This window comes from Gastrolobium bilobum, unplaced genomic scaffold (assembly GCF_033153095.1).
Source record: "Gastrolobium bilobum isolate Gb01-03AN ecotype WA unplaced genomic scaffold, APGP_CSIRO_Gbil_v1 utg849, whole genome shotgun sequence".
Taxonomy (NCBI): domain Eukaryota; kingdom Viridiplantae; phylum Streptophyta; class Magnoliopsida; order Fabales; family Fabaceae; genus Gastrolobium; species Gastrolobium bilobum.
The window spans coordinates 53,937-75,378 of record NW_026899936.1 but is presented as its reverse complement, the minus strand read 5'-3'; the positions used below and the strand labels follow the sequence as shown (position 1 = coordinate 75,378).

General features: G+C 39.7%; 1 protein-coding gene across 1 annotated transcript; it reads left to right on the top strand.

Moving 5' to 3' along the window:
• Positions 1 to 1,128: 1,128 nt before the first annotated feature.
• On the top strand, positions 1,129 to 19,920 carry LOC133294278 (probable tetraacyldisaccharide 4'-kinase, mitochondrial). The gene is made up of 8 exons (XM_061492932.1): positions 1,129 to 1,313; positions 1,412 to 1,535; positions 1,885 to 2,115; positions 2,233 to 2,382; positions 2,542 to 2,751; positions 3,197 to 3,256; positions 19,507 to 19,587; positions 19,699 to 19,920. The coding sequence occupies exons 1-8, from the start codon at positions 1,129 to 1,131 to the stop codon at positions 19,858 to 19,860; spliced, it is 1,203 nt and encodes a 400-aa protein (XP_061348916.1). The 3' UTR covers positions 19,861 to 19,920.
• Positions 19,921 to 21,442: the final 1,522 nt, after the last annotated feature.

Genomic DNA, 21,442 nt, shown 5'->3' with positions numbered 1-21,442 from the left:
AAATGCTATTTCAAGCTAGAGTAACGTATCTTTTGGGTTCTCAACAAATATCACAGGGCCAAATTTAATCCCTTAAAAAAAAAGAATTCAACTCATGATCCCTCCGTAATTCAAAATAGATCCATGTTAGTCTTTTGGAGGGACTAACGTGGATCTTCTTTGAATTTCAAAGGGACCACGATTTTGACTAATTGTGTCTAGAGTGAAATCTTTTTTGGGTCCCTAACAAAAAACACGGTCCACACTTTCGTCCCTTACAAAAAAAAAGGTCAACTTTTGGTCCCTCTACAATTTCAGTTCTTTGAAAGTGTGGTCTCTCAGAAATTCAATGAAGATCCAATTTAGTCTCTGAAAAAGTACTAATACGGGTGTTTTTTTTTTTAAGGGACGAAAATGAGGACCATGTTTTTTGTTAGGGACCCGAAAGGAACTTTACTCTCGTGTCTATTTTGAATTCCAAAGGGACTAGAAGTCCACTTTTTTTTCTAATATATTAAAATGGGTCTCTCAATTTTTATTAAGGATCCAAAAGGTACTTTACTTTTCAAACTATTTCAAATAATTTTTTTTTTGTGTCTGCACTTGGACACATAGGCCACCATGTAGGTATGGGATATTGCACCTATATTTTTTATTATATCTATTCTACCAACTTATTTCTAATATTGTTAGATCAGAATTTCAATATGAGAAAGAAAGAGTGAACATTGAGATTCTAATCTAACAGTATTATAGATAAGTATATATATAAAAAATAGGCACAATATTATATGGGGTAAGTTATATTTACAAATTTTTTTATTTACAAACTACACTATCTTCTTCCAGAAGAACACTAGGTTTTTACTATGTTCTCCCGAGAGAAGATAGTGTAATTTGTAAAAATTTGTCAAAAATTTTTATAAACGGATACTTCCCCATATTATATATATATATATATATATATATATATATATATATATATATACTTTTTTAATTTTTAATACATCAAATTTTAATTAAGAAAATCGTTAATATAATTAACTGGCTTAATTCACAGCAGCTTTATCTAGCTAATTGAACATAAATATACGATTAGTTTCTGCTTATAGCCTTAGGGTGAGGGAAATGGTTTGGTTGGTTGGGTTGATGGAGAAATTGAGAAGAATAGTGAAAGAGATAGCTTACACTGATAATGTGAATGTGAATGTGTCAAAGCTCTCTCCATTTCACCGCTCTCTGATTCCTTTTCTTTCATTTGCCTCTTCTCTCTACAAACTCACTCGCTCACTTCGCCATTCCCTTTACCAATACCGCTTCTTTCATATCCACCGGTAACTAACTAACTCATTTTCCTTTCTTCTCTCTTTCAAATCCAACGGTAATGTGAATGTTGTTGTCGTCGTTGTTGTTGTTGTTGTTTTGTGTGTAGTTTGCCAATTCCAGTTATCAGTGTTGGGAATTTGACTTGGGGAGGTAATGGGAAAACACCAATGGTTGAGTTCATTGCTCTCTTCTTTGCTCGTTCCGGAATTTCACCCCTCCTTCTTTCCAGGGTATTTTATTTATTTCTTTTTTCTTAATTCAGTTTAAAAGTGATTAATTACCTCAGTTTGACAAATAGTTTGTTCTATTGCATAAATTGTTAATTTAGTTTATGATTAATTATTAATGATTATATCAGTTTGATAATTGGTTAATGAGTAAATGTTACAACGGCTAATGTGTGTTCCATGATACCTTTAGGAATTTCTTGATTTTCCATACCCTAAGACCTAAGTTGTTGAAGATATTGTACCGTTGCTGTTAAATTATAATTGAAGTAGTCAATGTCTGTTGATCTTTTATTTCATATTTTAGTCAGTAAGTTGCCTTGCTTGATTCGTATGTATCTTCTTTTGGCAGGGTTATGGCGGTGGCGATGAAGTCAACATGCTTCGGAGGCATTTACTTGGGACACCGACTAAGTTTGGTGTTGGAGCTAATCGAGCTGCTGTTGCAAATCATTTCATCCAGAAATATGGCTACATTGATACTGGTAATAGTTCATGGTATGAGAAACAATATCTTGATGGGAAGGTCCAATCTCTTGATTCAGAAAAAATTGGGGTTGTAGTTCTTGATGATGCAATGCAGGTAATGCAACACTTCCCCACCCCCCCATCTCTTTCTTTGTTGATATAATATTTCGTGATTTTCTTCGTAATGATGATCATAAAAACACCTCAATCATATCATTTACATGTAAGGTAGCATTGGAGCTTGTGGCGTGATTTGGATATTGTAATGGTTAATGGATTAACTCTTTGGGGTAACCTTCAACTAATGCCACTTGGACCTTTAAGGGAACCTTTGACTGCACTTAAGCGAGCAGATGTAGTTGTAATCCATCATGCAGACTTGGTATGTTAAAAGTTCCTTTTTCAACAAAATATTTTGCAAATTCTTTTTGCTAGTTTTGTCTTTCATCTGTTTGCGTTTGCTCATTTAGGTTGCATGTAGGCTTGCAGATTTATAAAAACATGACACAATACTGAAATTTGTACTTTGGGAGGTTCACAGGTTTCTGAGCATGTTCTCAAGGATATTTACTCAATGGTCCAAGGAATTAAAGACTCTGTTCCTATATTCTTAACAAAAATGGATCCAACTTACTTATTTGAGGTGGGAATTGTCAATGCCAAAATACCATTGACAGCTCTTCATGAAGCTACTATATTATGTGTTTCTGCTATTGGTTCTGCAGAACCTTTTGTGAAGCAGATTCAGAAGGTATTCCTCATCATTTATCTTTCCTTATCTAAATACGATGTATTTTTAAGATAACCGTTGGAGATTAATCTAAATACGAATATGTCAATTGACTATTTCATCCTAACATGTTAAAATTCAAAATCATTAGTCATGACATTCTTAAACTTGAAAGCATTCTACAATAAGTAAAATAGCTATACAGTAGATGAATTAAATAATTAAGTAAGTGGGTGAGCTGCTTGTCATTACTGTCTGATGTATATTATAGTAATATATGCTAGAAAAGGATCAACGTCTTTGGAATTGAAAGACAGGAAAGGGTAATGGGTGTCCCAGAGTGACACACACCAACCCTTTGTCTGCCACGCTATTTAGCTATAGCTTTTTAAGTGGATTTTCCCTTTATTATTCCGCTTATTTCTTTCTGCGTTTATTATCTCTAAGTGCAGATAACTTGATGCAGATGGGAGCACTTTATGTTGACCAATTAGATTTCAATGATCATCACATATTCCATTCCAGGGTACATTTATCTCTCCTGAATTTGAACGAAACAATTTTTTAACTGATTACATTTTATGTTATTTCCAGTCACCATTTAAACCAGTCCTACATTCTTTTTGCCACTGTGCTGTTAAACAAATAATGGTATGTGAGAAAGCTGAATGAGAGTCTGATACAAACTCAACCCAAAAAAGAAGGGAAAAGGCTGAAAATTATGTGGATATATTATAGTTGCAGTTCTCATTACGCCAGTGTCAAAAGCAGAAATGAAAATTGCAGGAAAATGCAAATGTAAATGAACAGAAAATGAAGGAAGAAACAGAAACAAAGCCAGAGCAAATTGGAGGGTTCTCTTATTCTCTGCCAAGTCCCAATTCTAAATTCCCTGATACCCTTATGTGATGTCATTCACTCATATGCTTTCATGATACAGCCCCGACGAAGTTCCAACCACACTCTAAGAAAATTACGTAACTTAATTAAAAATGTGAATTGGAAACTAAAAGTCTAAAACTGGTTTTTATTAATATGGAAGAATTACAATATACAGAGACACCTCAACTCAAAATTACAAGGAATTTGATGACTATTACAAGTAAACTCCAATAGACACTAATGGAAAATATTACAGAACTGGAATTCAAGAATGAAGAGTGTAGAGCAATTGGAGATGCTCCATTCTCTCCTAGATCCAAATCCCAGCCAAGGTTCCAGATGATCCCACTTCCTTACTCCCCTGCTCTTTTAAACCACCTCCCACTGTGTTAAAGTCAGTTATGATGGTTGCAACAACCTAGCTGAGTTAGCAGCTGCTGGGGACCCACCTTTTCCTCCCTTTATCCCTCTTGTATTCTTTTAGGGGCTGAATCGCATCAATACTCCCACCCCCCATTTTTAGCACTTTGTCCTCGAGATGAAAATCTGGAAATTGCCTATTAATCCCGAAATAGTCCTCCGTTATGTTTTCGAATTTTGGTAAGATGCGCCACTTGATCAATACCTCCAAAGCACCTTTGTTTGGATGCTGCCACTGTACCAAGTCTTCAAGCTCCACTTGTAATTCTCATTCATCAATCAAAACGGATGGCAATGGTTGAACATTAAGTTGGGATGTATTAACTCTATTGAGAAGTGAAACACCAAACACCGGATGAACTTGATAATTTTCTGGTAATTGAAGCTTATAAGTTGCCTCCCTAATACATTCCAACACCAAAAAAGGCTCATAATACCTTGGCCTAAGCTTTTCATTCACCCTTCTAGCAACAGTTTTGAACCTATATCGCTTTAACCTCAAATACACCAGATCATCAAGTTTGAAATGTACCTCTCTTTTGTTCTAATTTGCATGGATAGTCCTCCTATTCTTATCGCTTTAACCTCAAATACACCAGATCATCAAGTTTGAAATGTACCTCTCTTTTGTTCTAATTTGCATGGATAGTCCTCCTATTCTGGCTTGCAACAAATTCGAATGAAGATCTTGCAAAATGGATTCTCTTTCTGGCTAGGATTCAGAAAAAAAAAAAAAGTTACAAGGCAGAAACATAAATGCCATGCCTTAAAAGAATATGAGGGTCTCTTCCATATAATGCCTTAAATGATGTCTTACTAGAGGCATCCTTATAAGTTGTATTATGCCAGAATTCGGCCCAATGGATCCACCTAGGCCATTGTTTGGGTTTAGGCCACAAAAACACCTCAAATACACCTCCAAACACTTAATTACTACTTTGGTCTTGCAATTGCTTTGTGGATGATAGGCAAAGTACCAGCATTGAATGCTTAGTGGCCATTCCCAACCTCAACTTGATATTGTCACGGCTCTGAATGCTTAGTGGCAAGAGTTGACAATAATGGGGGTATTGGGAACAATGGAAAGATATGGAAAATTGGTGAAAGGAATTGTATTATTGATGAATTTACAAAGAAAGAATACAAGAGCAAAGCTCTTCACACGAAAGAGTTTCTTTCACACTGGGAATGAACTCAGTCACTTAGCCAAAAAGTGCCTAATAGTGGAAGTATGCCCCTTTTGTACACATCTGTGATTCTTACTCTCTAACTTCCTAACAATCTATGTATGTCACTAATTACCTAACTAACCCTATATACACAATTACTAACAATTTTGGCCTTATAACTGTTTCCTAGGTATATTCCCACCTCCACACTCCTATGTTAAATACAAGTCATAACGATACCATCCCCCAATAAAACAACCTTGTCCTAAAATTTGAAGTTTGAAAGCTACTGCCGCATGGTAGTGGTATGCCCCCCAACAACACTTTCTTGAAGGTTGATGCTGCCAATATGCTCCCCAGTATAAGCCAGTATACCAAACTTAAAAAATTTTCCCTTGCTTTCTGTATCTACCAATGCAGTAAGCCTTTCCATTTCAAGGAAATCATTCATGAAATTGGTCTTAGTTGAAGAGACCATATAATTTTTTTGGAAGCTATTTCATTCTTAACTTGATCAAACTCCATAACCAAAGTGGATAACGATGAGTCAAAACAGCAAGGCTCACATTCATTCATCTTCCTGCCACCTAATTTACTCATCACCATCAACTACTAGTAACCTCGCACCACTTCCTAACATGTTATTTGTGAAAGACTCAATAGAAACCAAAGATGCAGTCAAAGATATGTGATCATTAGCAGAAAATATATTATGGAGCATGGTTTCTAGTATATGACACTTAATGTCAAGCTTAACAACAATCTTGAAGCTCTCCAAATGTTTCTTACTTGCTATTTTAGTAGCCTGGGTACTCAAATCTCTTTCATTGACCCTGAATTTGAGTTCCTCTAGACGAGATTGCAACCCAAGTTTAAGACTAGAATTCTCTTTCTCCACAGCCTTAAGCCTTTGGCAAGCAGAAAGATCTTTGCAATCATTTTTCTCTTATGATTCCTTAATTGTCATTTCTACCTTCATAAGCAAGCCAACATCAGCAAAAATAAATGCTAAGTTGCTATATGTTGTCAAATCCCCTATCACTTGACCATCGCTTTTAATCTCAGTAACTTTAGAACTTGAAGGAAGACTAAGGTCCTTTATCTTTTTCAGTAGATTTTCTGTTTTGTCATTCCCCAATTCCTTGTAGTAACGATAAAGAAGGGCACCATAACATGGATTCGTTTAGATTCAGGGAGATTAACATAATAACTTCTAGCATTAACGATACGTTTTGCAAGCAGATCTAGATGTATAGCAAGGTCACCAAAGGTCTTGTGCTTGTTCCTCTTAGCCATGATTTCTGTTAGCTTGAGAGCAGGGCGATAGAGCTTGAGGTGGCGAAGCTTCTTCAGACCCTTGTTCATATTTATCTTTTCTCTCTTAATGAAACTGTTAATCTATTGATAAACTTTGAACGGGGGACCACTATCTTTGAAAAACTTGAGGTATGAGGCTTCGATCGCTTCAACACATTCTTGCTACACCCGTATTGTTACATCTCTAACATTTCTGTGAGATTTCCATCGGACTACCCACCCAAATCAACAAACTCGTCTAGCATGTCACAAATGTCTTTTGTATTTTCAGCTAGTGGCATCGTGACCTTGCCGACGAAAAATGACAGAAACACTCCCACAAAGGTGGTGTGGTGGGAGATGTGACCCACCTTGTTCATTCCAGATCCTAGCCATTGTCGATGCACCCCTATAGATTTTGCACTTATCCATGTCTCATATTTCCTTGGACTCAATTCAGTTCAAGATTAGTCTATAAGGCAAAAACAAAAATTTATGCTTTACAAAAGTTCAATTTTGACCTCCTTGATTTCATCTTCTCAAAATCTCCAAAATTTCCTCTGCGCTACATATTGCACCCCCACAACCGTTCAGTTAGAAATGTCCTACCATCTGCTGCATGCAAACTTGTCTCCAACAACTTTGGTGGTGGTGGAGTTGCCGATGGATAGTGTATCACTCATTTTTTGGGTAGTTGCTATCAAGACGTACCTTTTGTCTTGCTAATAGAGATGCCATGGTGGGTGTTGTCATTGGAGACGTCCATATTGTGCTTCTCCATCCAACCTTTTACGAAGAAACAAAATTCTTCAATGCATTCCAACTTCTTATCCAAAGCTTTCACTTTGCGATTGGGTCCCTCTTAAAAAGATCGAAAGATTGTTCTAGAGCATCTAGCCTTGCTTCCGTGGAACCCATCCCTTCACGAATCCGATAGTTCAGACCACTTGTTTTGGCTCTGGATTCTTACTAGCAAGATTTGACAATGATGAGGGTAATAGGAATGATGGAAAGATATGGAAAATGGGTGAAAGGATATGTATTATTGATGAATTTACAAAGAAGAATACAAGAGCAAAGCTCTCCACAAGGTAAAGTTCTCTTCACACTGAGAATGAACTCAGTTACTTTCTAATTCAGCCAAAAAGTGCCTCATAGTGGGAACTATGCCCATTTTGTACACATGTGTGATTCTAATTCTCTAACTTCCTGACAACCTATTATTAACTACCTAACTAATCTTATACAAACAATTACTAATAGTTCTGGCCTTCTAGTTGTTTCTTGGGTATATTCCCACCTCTAAATCCCTATGTCAAATAGAAACGCGGGGTATCTATGACTTGCATCCCCAGTTCTTCAACACAATCCCTTTCCTTACGAAGTTGTTTGAGGCTCCATAATCCACCATTACCACCACCCTATTTCTTTGAATCTTGCCCTTTGAGAGTTTGACTTGAAGAGAGCCTTAGAAAAGACTATGCATTGAGAGTTGGAAAGCCCTCTTTGTGACTTCTTGTTTGGTGGCTACAATTGTTTCTTCTGAACACTGCTTAGCTTCTTCCTCTCCTTCCTCCACCAACAATAAGTTTAGCTGATGAATGTGACACTTGTGGCCTAGGTTCCATCACTCATCACACTTAAAACAGAGACCTCACTGCTAACGGTCTCAAAACTCTGCTTCAATTAATGACTACTACTCGCTTGGCTCTCTTGTGCACAACTGCCAACGGAGGTGGAAGGGTTGGTAATCCCCTTTGCTATCATACTCCAAGGGTTTTCAGCAAGTGTATTTCGTGAATGAGCCAAACCTGAATTTTAGGTATTTAGGGAATTGGGTTGCGGGTTAAGTTAACTAATTGAAATAGATTTAAATGATCCAATTGAATTAGGGCTCCAGCCTTTGTTCTCACTTGGACCTAAAGTCGTTCGCAAGCACACTTGCCCACGACCATTCCCTTGCTCAAAGCTCTTCCCAATGGCCCAATACCCTCCTACATCCCACCAATGATACCAATGGAGAGCTTCCCCATCCAATACCAGCAGAATTGCTGTAAGTTTCTCTATTTCTACCATGCCATTAACCGCAAAGTATCTCTCAACTTTGCTTAACCAACCGAAAGCGTCTTCCCCTAAGAATAGTGAAATCTTCAATCTCTTTGGACGATGAGCCTTATGATTATACCTCTGTCCATTTCCCCCTTCATAGGACCTGTGTTCCAGTTCACCAGAGACTTTTTCTATGCTTCGAGAACGACTTCAAGCTCCACGTCCTACTCTGTTTTGCCATAATTCATCCAATCACCATATTATTTTAGTTAGCCCCAATTTGTAGGCTTCCAATAATTAAGCACTTCTTCTTGACGCGAATTGCTTCTACGTAGACCTTCTTCTAGAGTGTTCATTCGATTCTCCATGTTCCTTGTGGTCACCGTTCCACAGGGCTCCTAGATCAAAGCTTTGATATCAATTGATGAAGTTCCAACCACACTTCAAGAAAATTACAGAATTTAATAAGAAATGCGAATAAGAAATTGAAACTTGTTTTTATTAATATGGAAGAATTACAATGTACAAAGATACTATTACAGACATGGTTGGAAGGGTAATTCAAGTAAGCCTAAAGCATAGAAAGCGTATCAAAGGAGACAAAAGATTTACGAAAAAGTCAAAGTGTAATTAGTAATAGTCCTTGTGTATAAATACAGAGGAAGTTATCTTTTGTGGGCATTCAATTGTAAATTTCTAATTGACCACTGAGAGTGCGCAGTAGGTGTGAAGGCTAGTTCCCCTTGAAAGTGTCTTGTGACCTTGTAAACTCTTTGACCCATATTAATAGAAATCCTAATGTTTTCTTGGTAATCTTCTTGCCTTTTGTTGTTCGATTTGGTCTGGAATCTTTTTTGGTTGGTAACAAGCGGTCTGACCTACCGGATCCTTTTCCTTCCGACATCATGAGCTTGTTGGAATCAAGGGTTGAAGCGTTAGAAAGATCCATTGATGGGATACAGAAGGAAACCAGCGACACCCTTGAAGCCATTGATAAGAAACTTGACGGGTTGGATGATTTGTGCGCTTTGGTCAAGAATTTAATGGAAAAGCAAAATCGAAGAGCTCTGATGACAGTGGCCGCAATGAAGGAGAGGGAACTTATACAAGCTTTTCTGTCGATCAACCATGGGCTACCATGGTCGAATTACCAGCGTTTCAAGGGGCATATTTGTTAGGGTGGGTAGCGCGAGCAAAATTTTTTTACAACAAAAGGATCCAGTTAGCGTTCATCGCTATGGAGGGAGGTTATGTGCATTGGTTTCACTTCCAACGGAGTAAAACGCCAAATTTAGGATGGAGAATGTTTATGAAGGAACTGATTCAACGGTACAGTGAATGGGTCCACGAGGGTATTTATAAACGCTTGGCGACCTCGAGGCAAGACGGAGCTGTGGAGGAGTATATATAGGCATTTGAAGCATTGGTAGAACAAGTGCCGGAGATGAACGACGAGCAAATCATGGGTAATTTCCTAGGAATCATGTGCGTCCTCGTGTCCCTTAAGATATCCTTCGCGCAATGGACCTGGCCAGAGACATGGAGAAGGAGACTAAACCCACGGGTCATAACCGGGTATTCGACTCGACAATTGGGCCTTCCTCTTTGCAGTCTTTCCAAAACAAGACAAATGGGCCCAGCCCCAATCTCCCAATTAACCCTACTCAATCTAACTAGCCACAAGGGTCACAAAACTTCTCTGCTGCTAGCAACTTTGTAATTCAGGGGACTAGAAGAAAGACGGTAGCTAGCGTTTTTGCATCGATTACCAAGCCTTGAACAAGGCAACTATAGCTGACAAATTCCCCCTACCTGATATTGAAGAGCTTTTAGATGATCTCTATGGAGCTATTTTTTTTTTTCAAAGGTAGATTTACGATCAAGGTATCATCAAGTGCGTATGCACAAAGCAGATATCCCTAAAACAACTTTTCGCATGCACCTGGGGCAGCATTTGGAGTACTTGTTCATGCCTTTCAGGCTGACTAATGCTCCTGCCACGTTTCAAAGTGGAATGAATTCTTGCCTGCAACCTTTTTTGCGACATTTTGTTCTGGTTTTTCTGAATGATATTCTTATTTACAGTAAAATATAGGAGGAGCACTTGCATAATCTTTCCCATATGCTCTTCCTGCTCGTCCAGCAACAATTTTATGCCAATAAAAAAAAATGCACTTTCGGGCAAACTAAGATAGAGTACTTGGGGCATTTAATCTCTTCAGCAGGGGTGTCAATGGATCCCAAAAAGATAATGTGTGGTTTAGTGGCCAAGACCCAAAACCCTTAAAGGATTTATAGGCTTCTTGGGGCTTATGGGCTACTAAAGGCGATTTGTACAGGATTATGGGAAAATTGCAAGACCCTTGACTGATTTACTGAAAAAGGGGAATTTATAGTGGACCACAGAGGACAAAGAAACTTTCGAAAATTTGAAAACAACCTTGACGATAGCCTCTGTTTTGCGTCTACCAGATTTTTCTAAAGATTTTACAATTGAATGCGATGCTTCTGGAAGAGGGATTGGGGGAGTCCTTTCATAGGAGAAACACCCAATATCTTTCTTTAGCAAAGCTTTGTGTCCTTCCTCTTTGTCCAAGTCCATCTATAAAAAGGAGTTAATGGCTTTATTTCTGGGAATTCAATATTGGCGTCCATACCTGTTAGGGAGGAAATTCACAATATATACAATTAAAACAAGGTTAAAATACTTATTGGAGCAACGCATTACCATACAAGATCAACATAACTGGTTGTCTAAGCTTCTTGGTTATGAATTTGAGATAGTTTACAAGCAAGGGGCGAGTAACCGGGTGGTTGATGCTCTTTCTCGAAGGGAGGAGGATATGAGATTCCAATTCTTTCCAAACCTATTTGGTAGGACCTTTCTTCTATTGATGAAGAAATTCTGAGGGATCCAGAATTAAAGAAAATCATTTCTAACTTGGAAAAGAATACCAACTCTCATTCTGCTTATACTCTGGAAAATAAGAGGCTCTATTATAAGGGGAGGTTGGTTTTATGTGCCACGTTGAAGTGAATCCCCAAGCTTTTACAGGAGTATCATGCCTCTCCTACAGATGGACATGCAGGTATTTTCAAAACATTTAAACGCTTGGCACAGTCTGTATTCTGGCCTGGTATGAAAAGGGCGGTGACAGTGACTACTTTTGGAGCTGGTTGCCAAGTTTGCCAGAGGAGTAAGTATCAGGCTACGTCACCTGCGGGTTTACTACAACCATGACCTATTTCCAATGCTGTTTGGGAGGAGCTAAGCATGGACTTTTGATACAATTCCCATCAAGAAATATAAAAGAGATAGCAATAGAAGAGTGTGGACTCAGGCCCAAACAGCCCAATTGAATACAGCACCGAAGGAGGACACGCAAGGATTGCCACGTCAGATAAAGGATTCCCAAAATACCCCTTAACAGAATGGTGCACAAAGAAGGGTGGCTTGGAAGCCGTTATAAGCAGAGGATGGAAGCATGGATGGGTATCGGATAAGAATTGATTGGGCCCTTTGGGGATTGGGAAAGAGTGAAGCCTCTCATATCTGCTTCACACTATCTTTATTTTCTTGCTTGTTAATTCTCAGTTATTGTAATCCTTTAATTTCCTGCCATGATCACTGTAGATTGCTTGTTTCAAAGCTTCTGTAATTTGTCTTGATCAATATATAAGGAAACTGAAGTTATTCAGATCAAATTGTTGTTCCTGTTCGTATTATTAGCATTTTTGAGTAGAAGTCTTTAACAATTGGTATCAGAGCTCCGATCTAGGAGCTCTGTGGAATGGTATTAACGCGTCACATGGAGCACCGTCTGAATTTTGTGGAGGAAGGGCTGCGCAGAGGGAGTGCTCAACATGAGGAGGTTCTCTTGAGACTGGACGCGAACGAAGCGAGACAAGAGGAATTGCTTCAGAGGTTGGGTGATAATGAAAGAGGGATGACTGAGATAATCAGGAGATTAGACGAGATGGCTAGAAGGGGACGGAGCCGTTCCCGTCATGGAGGAAATGATCAGGAGGATAACGCTTCGGGTTCACATGAGGGAAGGAATGTGAGAAGGTTTCCCCCATTTCCCCATGGCCACCGACGTCTGGAGATTCCAATCTTCTCCGGAGACGACGCGTTCGAATGGCTGAGTAAGGTAGAGCGGTACTTCGTGGTGAACGGAGTGGTGGAAGCAGAGAAACTTACGGCAGTGCTGGTCGTCCTCGAGGGAGAAGCCCTTCATTGGCTTCAATGGTGGGAAACGAGCAACCCAAATGCCACGTGGGGAATGTTTAGACGTGAGTTGCTCAGCCGTTTCCAACCTGAGATGTTGGACAATCCATATCGTGCGTTGTACACGATCAAACAGGTTGGAAGCGTCTCGAATTTTAGAGCAGAATTTGAAAAGATGGTGAGCGTGCTACGCTTTGACGATGAAGAATTACTGAAGGGGGCATGGCTAAACGGCGTTCGCGATAGTATCCGGGCGGAGCTGATGATGTATCCGGAGTTGTCGTTGACGGAGATGATGAGGCTGGCAATCAAAATTGAAAAGAGAAATGACGCTTGGAGAGATGAGGGTCTAGGGCCAATTGGGAGAGGGTGGTCACAAGGGGGCAGCCGTGGATCTACGAGCCTTAGAACCGGGTCAAACTCAAATGAAACCAAGAATTGGGCCGCTTCAAATGCGGGCCCAAATAACCAAACCACCCCAAGTCTGCTACCAGATCCAACACATCAAACATTACCCATAATGCCACACGACCATACTCAGCTGAAAACCCTAAGGACGGAACGGGGATAAGGTCGTCAACGTCAGCCATGGGAAATCAGTCGCCTGAGGTTCATGCGAATCAAGGAAGGAGACTCTAACAAGCCGAGTTGCGGGAGAGGCAAGATCGGGGACTTTGTTTCAAATGCGCAGAGCGTTGGAACCCAACCCATAAATGCCAGGTCAAGCAACTACATCTGTTGTTGGTTGAAGACGATGATGAAGAGAAAGAGGCGCTGGACGAAGAAGACCCAGAGAAGACCACGAGTTTGGAAGGTAGTGAAAAAGAAACCGGATTGCAGCTCTCGTTACAGAGCTTACTGGGGCTCACTTCAAGCCAAACCCTGATGGTCCATGGAGAGATACATGGCCAGAAGGTGATGGTGATGGTGGATTGTGGGGCCTCTACTAATTTCATCAAGAGTACAGTGGTCGAGCAATTGGGATTGAAAGTGTATGATACCCCTACGTACAGCGTGGAGATAGGAGATGGCACTAAAGTCAGGTGCACAGGGGTCTGCAAGGAAGTGGAGATAAGTATCCAAGGCACTCAAATAAGGCAGGACTTTTACCTATTCGAGCTTGGAAGCGCAGATGTGGTGTTGGGGCTTGAGTGGTTGACGCAATTAGGGGAAATCAAGGCCAACTTTAAGGAGCTTACCCTCAGGTATGGAGAGAAGGGCCGGGAAACAATGATTAAAGGAGATCCTTCACTGTTCAGGTCGGAGGCTTCTCTGAAATCCATTACCAAGGCTCTCCAAGACCACAGTCAAGGGTTCTATGTGAAGGTAGCAACAACCGGTGCAGAGGAAGGTGACCAACAGTGGGCAGAATTGAATGAGCTACTTAGAGAGTTCGAGGAAGTGTTTAATGAACCCAAGGAGCTGCCACCAGCAAGGGCTATAGATCATGCAATCCACCTGAAGCCAGGGAGTCAAGTACCAAACATCCGTCCATTCAGGTATCCTCACTACCAAAAATCTGAGATTGAAGCATTGGTGGCTGAATTAATTAGGAATGGTATGATCAGGAATAGTACTAGCCCGTACTCAAGTCCAGTGATTTTAGTAAGAAAAAAAGATGGTAGTTGGCGCGTTTGCGTTGACTATAGGGCTCTTAATAAAATTACTATCCCAGATAAATTTCCTATGCCCCTGGTAGATGAATTATTAGATGAGCTTGGTGGCTCCCAAATATATTCCAAGCTAGATTTGAAATCTGGCTACCACCAAATCAGGATGCGGGAAGAAGATATCCCAAAAACAGGTTTCAGAACTCATGAGGGGCATTACGAATACTTAGTGATGCCCTTCGGGCTTACCAATGCCCCATCTACCTTTCAGGCACTGATGAACGAGATACTGAGACCTTTTTTAAGGAAATTTGCACTGGTTTTTGTTGATGATATCCTAATCTACAGCAACAGCTGTAGGGAACATCTCACTCATTTAAGGGCCATTTTTACAGTATTACGAGATAACAGGTTGGTAGCTAATAAAAAAAAATGCAGCTTTGGAAGAAGACAGATAGAGTATCTGGGTCACTGTGTGTCAGCTGAGGGGGTTAAGGCAGACCCAGAAAAAATCCAAGCCATGATATCATGGCCTAGTCCAACCAACATCAAGGGCTTGAGGGGATTCCTTGGGCTGACTGGGTATTATCGAAAGTTTGTAAAAGACTATGGCAAGATCGCCAAACCTCTTACAAAGTTGCTTAAAAAAGATGGTTTCCGGTGGAGTGAGGAAGCGGAAAGCACCTTTCAGTTGCTTAAGGCTAGGATGAGCTCGGTGCCTGTCCTAGCATTGCCAAATTTCCAAAAAATTTTACTGTAACTACTGATGCATCAGGGAAGGGTATTGGTGCTGTACTTACACAAGATAATAGACCCATCGCTTATATTAGTCAAGGTTTTTCCACCAGAGCCCAAGCCAAGTCCATTTATGAAAAAGAATTGATGGCTATAGTCTTTGCAGTGCAAAAATGGAGACATTACTTGCTGGGAAGACATTTTATCATCAAGACAGACCAACGTAGCCTCCGATTTCTTACTGAGCAGCAGGTGTTAAGTGAAGAACAGCAGAAATGGGTCTCCAAATTACTCGGGTTTGACTTTGAAATCCAATACCAGCCCGGAAAGGAAAATCAAGTAGCGGATGCTCTCTCCAGGAAAATGTTTTATATGGCTGTATCCCGGATTCAATGGTCTCATTTTGATGAATTGGAGACTGAAATCCAGCAAGATGATAGGCTTAAAGGCATTGTGCAGGACTTGTTGATAGCCCCTAATGCTCATCCGGGATTTAAAGTGTGTGAAGGGAAGTTATTCTACAACAACAGGTTGGTCATACCCAAGACTTCGAAATTTATTTCCTCTTTGTTGGATGAGTATCACAACACAGGCATTGGGGGACATTCTGGGTACTTCCGCACCTATAAGCGGCTAGCTGGTGTTGTATATTGGGATGGCATGAAGAAGGACATAAAAAAATATGTGGCGGGCTGCAGTGTATGTCAACAGTGTAAGACCCAAAATTTAAGCCCAGCTGGGCTTCTCCAGCCCTTACCAATCCCTTCTACTGTTTGGGAGGATATCTCGTTAGATTTTGTTGGTGGTTTGCCCAAAACATTGGGAGTTGATACGGTATTGGTGGTAGTGGACCGTTTCACGAAATATGCCCATTTTCTGACTTTGAAGCACCCATACATAGCAAAACAGGTTGCTGATTTATTTGTTAAAGAAGTAGTACGACTCCATGGGTTCCCTGCTACTATTGTGTCTGACCGAGATTTACTTTTTTTGAGTAATTTCTGGGCAGAAATATTTAAGAGTGCAAGCACCAAATTACACTACAGCACCGCATATCACCCACAAACCAACGGTCAGACGGAGGTCGTGAACCGATGTTTAGAAGCCTATTTATGTTGTTTCAGTTGTACACGGCCCAACCAATGGCCTAAGTGGATGCCCTGGGCTGAATTCTGGTACAACACAACGTTTAAAGATGCTACTAGCATGACTCCTTTTAAGGGGTTGTACGGAAGGGATCCTCCCACTCTGTTTAAGTGTGGCACATTTATTCCAGCAGTGGATGCTGTGTCACAATCGTTAATGGAAAGGGATAATATTTTACAAGACTTGCAACAACACTTGCTCAAAGCCCAGAACCGTATGAAACAGTATGCAGACCAACAGCGTAGGGATCTTCATTTTGATGTGGGTGATTGGGTTTATCTCAAAATCCAACCTTATCGTCTTAAAACACTTGCCCAGAAAATCAATGAAAAGTTGAGTCCCCGCTTATATCAGGTTTTGGAATGCATAGGGGCAGCAGCTTACAGATTACATTTACCTAGGGATTGGAAGGTTCATCCAGTATTCCATGTGAGCTTATTAAAAAAGGCTCTGAAGCCTGGGACTACTGTTCAGCCCCTGCCCCCTATGTTGACGGAAGATTGGGAATTAGTGGTGGAGCCTGTGGCACTGGTGGACATTAGGCGGTCAATACAGGGGTCCCTTCAAGTGTTAATTAAATGGAAGCAGTTACCAGATTTTGAAAATACATGGGAGGAGTTTCATGTTATTAATCAGCAATTTCCACATTTTAACCTTGAGGACAAGGTTCTCCAAATGGGGGGGAGTATTGATACAATTCCCATCAAGAAATATAAAAGAGATAGCAATAGAAGAGTGTGGACTCAGGCCCAAACAGCCCAATTGAATACAGCACCGAAGGAGGACACGCAAGGATTGCCACGTCAGATAAGGGATTCCCAAAATACCCCTTAACAGAATGGTGCACAAAGAAGGGTGGCTTGGAAGCCGTTATAAGCAGAGGATGGAAGCATGGATGGGTATCGGATAAGAATTGATTGGGCCCTTTGGGGATTGGGAGAGAGTGAAGCCTCTCATATCTGCTTCACACTATCTTTATTTTCTTGCTTGTTAATTCTCAGTTATTGTAATCCTTTAATTTCCTGCCATGATCACTGTAGATTGCTTGTTTCAAAACTTCTGTAATTTGTCTTGATCAATATATAAGGAAATTGAAGTTATTCAGATCAAATTGTTGTTCCTGTTCGTATTATTAGCATTTTTGAGTAGAAGTCTTTAACAATATAGTGGGTTTGCCAAAGTACAAGGGGTACAACACAATTTTGGTGGTTGTGGACAGATTAAGTATGGGCATTTCTTAACGGTGAAGCACCCATATTCGGCAAGGAGCATTGTTGAGATATTTTTAGGGAAACCGATTGTCAATGATCTGGACCCAACATTCCTTAGCAGTTTTTGGAAGGAAATTTTCAGGTTGCAAGGAACAGTGTTAAAGTTCAGCACGACGTATCACCCAGATATGTATGGACAGACAAAGGTACTCAACAGTACTTTTGAAACTTACCTTCGTTGTTTCTGTTCAAAACAGCCTATAAGTGTGGGGGAAATTCTTGCCTTGGGCAGAGTACTGGTACAATACCAGTTTTCACAATTCTGCCGAAGTGGTGTATGGGAGAGCCCCTCCTAGCCTCAGTAGATTTATTGCAGGGAATACAATAATCAAAGTGGTGGCAAGGGATTTAATGGACATGGATGAAGCCTTAAAACAGCTCAAGTTCCACCTTTTCTCGGGCTCTAGATCACATGACCAAAAAGGCTATCTTACATAGGAGTCCTTCACTGATTAAGGTCGGAGATTAGGTCTATCTAAAAGTCAGACCACATACACAGCAGTTTATGCCTACCAAACTGTATCCCAAACTTACTGCACGTTATTGTAGGCCTTTTTTGATGAACAAACAAGTGGGAGCAGTGGCCTTACAACTTCAGTTGCCTGACCAATCCCGAGTACATCCGGTATTCCATGTCTCTCAGCTTAAAAGAGCCATTGGAGACCATCGTGTTGAGGATCAACCTCCCCCTGATTTACAAGTGGCGGCTGATCTATATTATCGTGCTAGAGTGGTGGCTTCTAGGAAAATTCTGCAATAGGGTCAAGAGGTGGATCAAATTCTGATTCAGTGGGAAAGCAGACCACATGAAGAAGCTTCTTAGGAGAATAGGGATGCCATACAGCATCAATTTCCATCATTCAACCTTGGGGACAAGGTTGTTCAACCCCAGGGAGATATTGTTATGGACGTGGCTAGGGAATTCAAGTAAGCCTAAAGCATGGAAAGTGTACCCAGGGACACAAGAGTTAATTAGGAAAAAGTCAAGTGTAATTAGTAATAGTCCTTGTGTATAAAAACAGAGGAAGTTGTCTTTTGTGGGTATTCAGTTGTAAACTTTTAATTGACCACTGAGAGTGCTCAATATGTGTAAAGGTTTGTTCCCCTTGAAAATGTCTTCTAACCTTGTAAATTCTTTGACCTATATTAGTAGAAATCCTAGTGTTTTCTTGGTAATCTTCTTGCTCCTGTTCTGTGATTTGGTCTGGAATTTTTCTTGGTTGGTAACAGACACCTCAACTTAGAATTACAAGGAGTCTAATGACTATTACAAGAAAACTCCTATAAACAGTGCAAAACCAAAATCACTCCCCGTTAAATCCGACTAGCGAGTGTGGGGTGGAGGAAATCCTTGTACGCAGTCTTACCCTTGCATAATTGCAAAGAGGCTATTTCCTAGATTCGAACCTATGACTTTTCAGTCATGAAGGAACAATTTTATCACTGCTCCAGTTCGCTCCCTTTAAACTCCTATAAACAGTAACGGAAAATATTACAGAACCAGAATTCAATATTTAACAATGTAGAGCAATTTGAGAGGCTCTACTCTCTCCCAGATCCAAATCCCAGTCAAGGTTCCAAGTTACCCCACTTCCCTACTCCCCTGATCTTTTAAACCACCTTCCATTCTGTTAGAGATGATGGTTGCAACAACTTAGCTGAGTCATCATTGGGGACCCACCTTTTCCTTCCTTTATGCCTCTTGTATACTTTTAGGGGCTGAATCGCATCAGCCTAACAGAATCCCACTCATCAGATTCCACCACCTCTTTCTTCTAACTGATTGGTTATGCCAATTTCAATTCCCTGTGGCCACTCCTAGGGTACACCTTCATTGCCACATTTCTGTCAGGATCGTACAAAGTGCGGCCTACTTTTATTTATTTGTATATTATTTTATTTTAAATTTTCTCATATGTTTTTTTTTTACATTGACTAGGATGTTAATCTCATATTTTCAATTAATCCAGGATATTGATATGATCAGAGCCAGACTTAGAGAACTAGAGGGAAAGTTTTGTTCCAAACCAATTGTTGTGATAACTGAAAAGGCAAGTAGAGATAGTCTTCATTTTTTTTTTTTTGTTGATTTATTTAGTTACATATATATGTTTGTATCTTGATTCACTTGTAACCCCTTAATTAAATTTTCGTCTTGGCAGGATTATGATAGGGATCCAGAGATTCTTAAGCAATTATATCCATTTAGAGTTTTTGTTCTCTGTTCTACATTGAAGGTTCTGCCCTATAGAGGAAACACTGAGGATAGCTTTAAGAAATTTCTCAAGGTGCACTTGAAACTAGAATTGCCTGCAGCAAATTAATCTTAGCTGCTTGTAATCTCTACCTTGCTAGCATGTAGTTAACGTACCAAATATTGTTTCCTAGGCCCTCTGTTTTGCAATTATGTTATTGGTCATAATTATTATTATATTGTTGATGGTGTTTTTTTCTCCCATTTACTAGAGGCCATACAAAGTTGAGAGGGTGAACCTCAAGCAATACTAAAACTGCTCCTTTGTCAATGCCCTTGAGGTTATGGATTCAAATTCGGAAAAGATTCTCTTTGCAAAATTATATAGGTAAGGTTGCGTACAAATATTTCTCTCACCTCTAGGGACTCGCGCAGGTCGAGTTTTATGGTGAATGGGTTTTTGTTTTTTGTTTTTGTAAGAGGCCTAACAAAGTTGAGAAAAGGGAATGTGAATCAAACCCATCACGTCATGTACATCAGAGTAAGACTAGCGTATTGTTTTGATAGAACTTGTTCTTTGGATAGAACTTTCTTCATAAGTTGTATCTGCCCAAATTTATCAGAGATTGTTGAAGCTACGTACTTTTTAGCAGATAAAAGCAGTAGCAATAATTTAGTTATCAATCTTCGCATGGAAGGCTGGAGATATTGAAGGATCGTGCTATACACCCAAATGCACTTACCCTAAGTATTTTTAGACTGAAATAGTAGCCGTTGTGAGAAGAGATCAAACTCCCCCACTCCACAAACCTTCAAAAGAGCAACACCAAATTCCGTTCATTCTCGTGCTGCTCATGAAAGCACCCCTTCTCCGTCGAATATTCTCCCCCACTCCCGAGAATATCGAATATAACCAAATAAAAATTAAAAATCAATAAATACACAAATATTTTCTTAAGAACGACGTAGCTTTGAATTCCTCACTGTATCGGAGGATTCGTGGAGCGGAACTCTTTCCGTCGAGCTAAAATAAAATTTACTTATTTTTCATAATAAAGGATTAGCTGAGTTGAGACAGTTTGTTAATCCTACGATTATCATTTCAGATTATTTTAGTTGTGACAGCTTGGTAATCTAAAACTTATAAGTTTAAATCAAAATAATCAGTACGCAAACATAAAGAATGACGTAGCTTTGAATTCCTCCCTGTACCGGAGGATACGTCGGAGCGGAACTCTTTCCGTCAAGTTAAAATAAAATTTTAATATTTTAGTCTTCATTCTTCTTAAATAATCATATTTATTTTAAGGGATAAAACAAATATTTTTAAAAAGCTATTAATAATTCACACAATTAACTTAAAGTAACCGTTTTAAAATGGATGTGTCATGGGTGCAGCGGGATTAAGTTTCTACCCTTTCTTGCGCATAATTAGACGTCCGAACCTTTGATCTATAATTTTAAAAACCAGTTTGCAATAAAAGGTTTTTCAATTTTTTCAAAGTAAATAAAATTGAAGGCGACTTCATTGTTTTAATTTTTAAAATTTCGGGTGGAGGAAAGAGGAAATGATTAGAAGTGGAAGGAAAAAGTGGTACCATGGAGACCACAATGGAAGGAAAACGTGAGAAGCTGAAGAAAGAAGCGGAGATATATATATATATATATATATATATAAAGAAAAGAAAAGGAAGAGACGCTAAAAAGAAGGA

Bases quoted from the DNA above. Each gene is read 5' to 3' on its own strand.
- LOC133294278 (XM_061492932.1), top strand. From the start codon at position 1,129: ATGGAGAAATTGAGAAGAATAGTGAAAGAGATAGCTTACACTGATAAT. The intron at 2,752-3,196 runs GTATTCCTCATC...AACTTGATGCAG, and splicing joins TTGTGAAGCAGATTCAGAAG to ATGGGAGCACTTTATGTTGA. The intron at 19,588-19,698 runs GCAAGTAGAGAT...TCGTCTTGGCAG, and splicing joins TTGTTGTGATAACTGAAAAG to GATTATGATAGGGATCCAGA.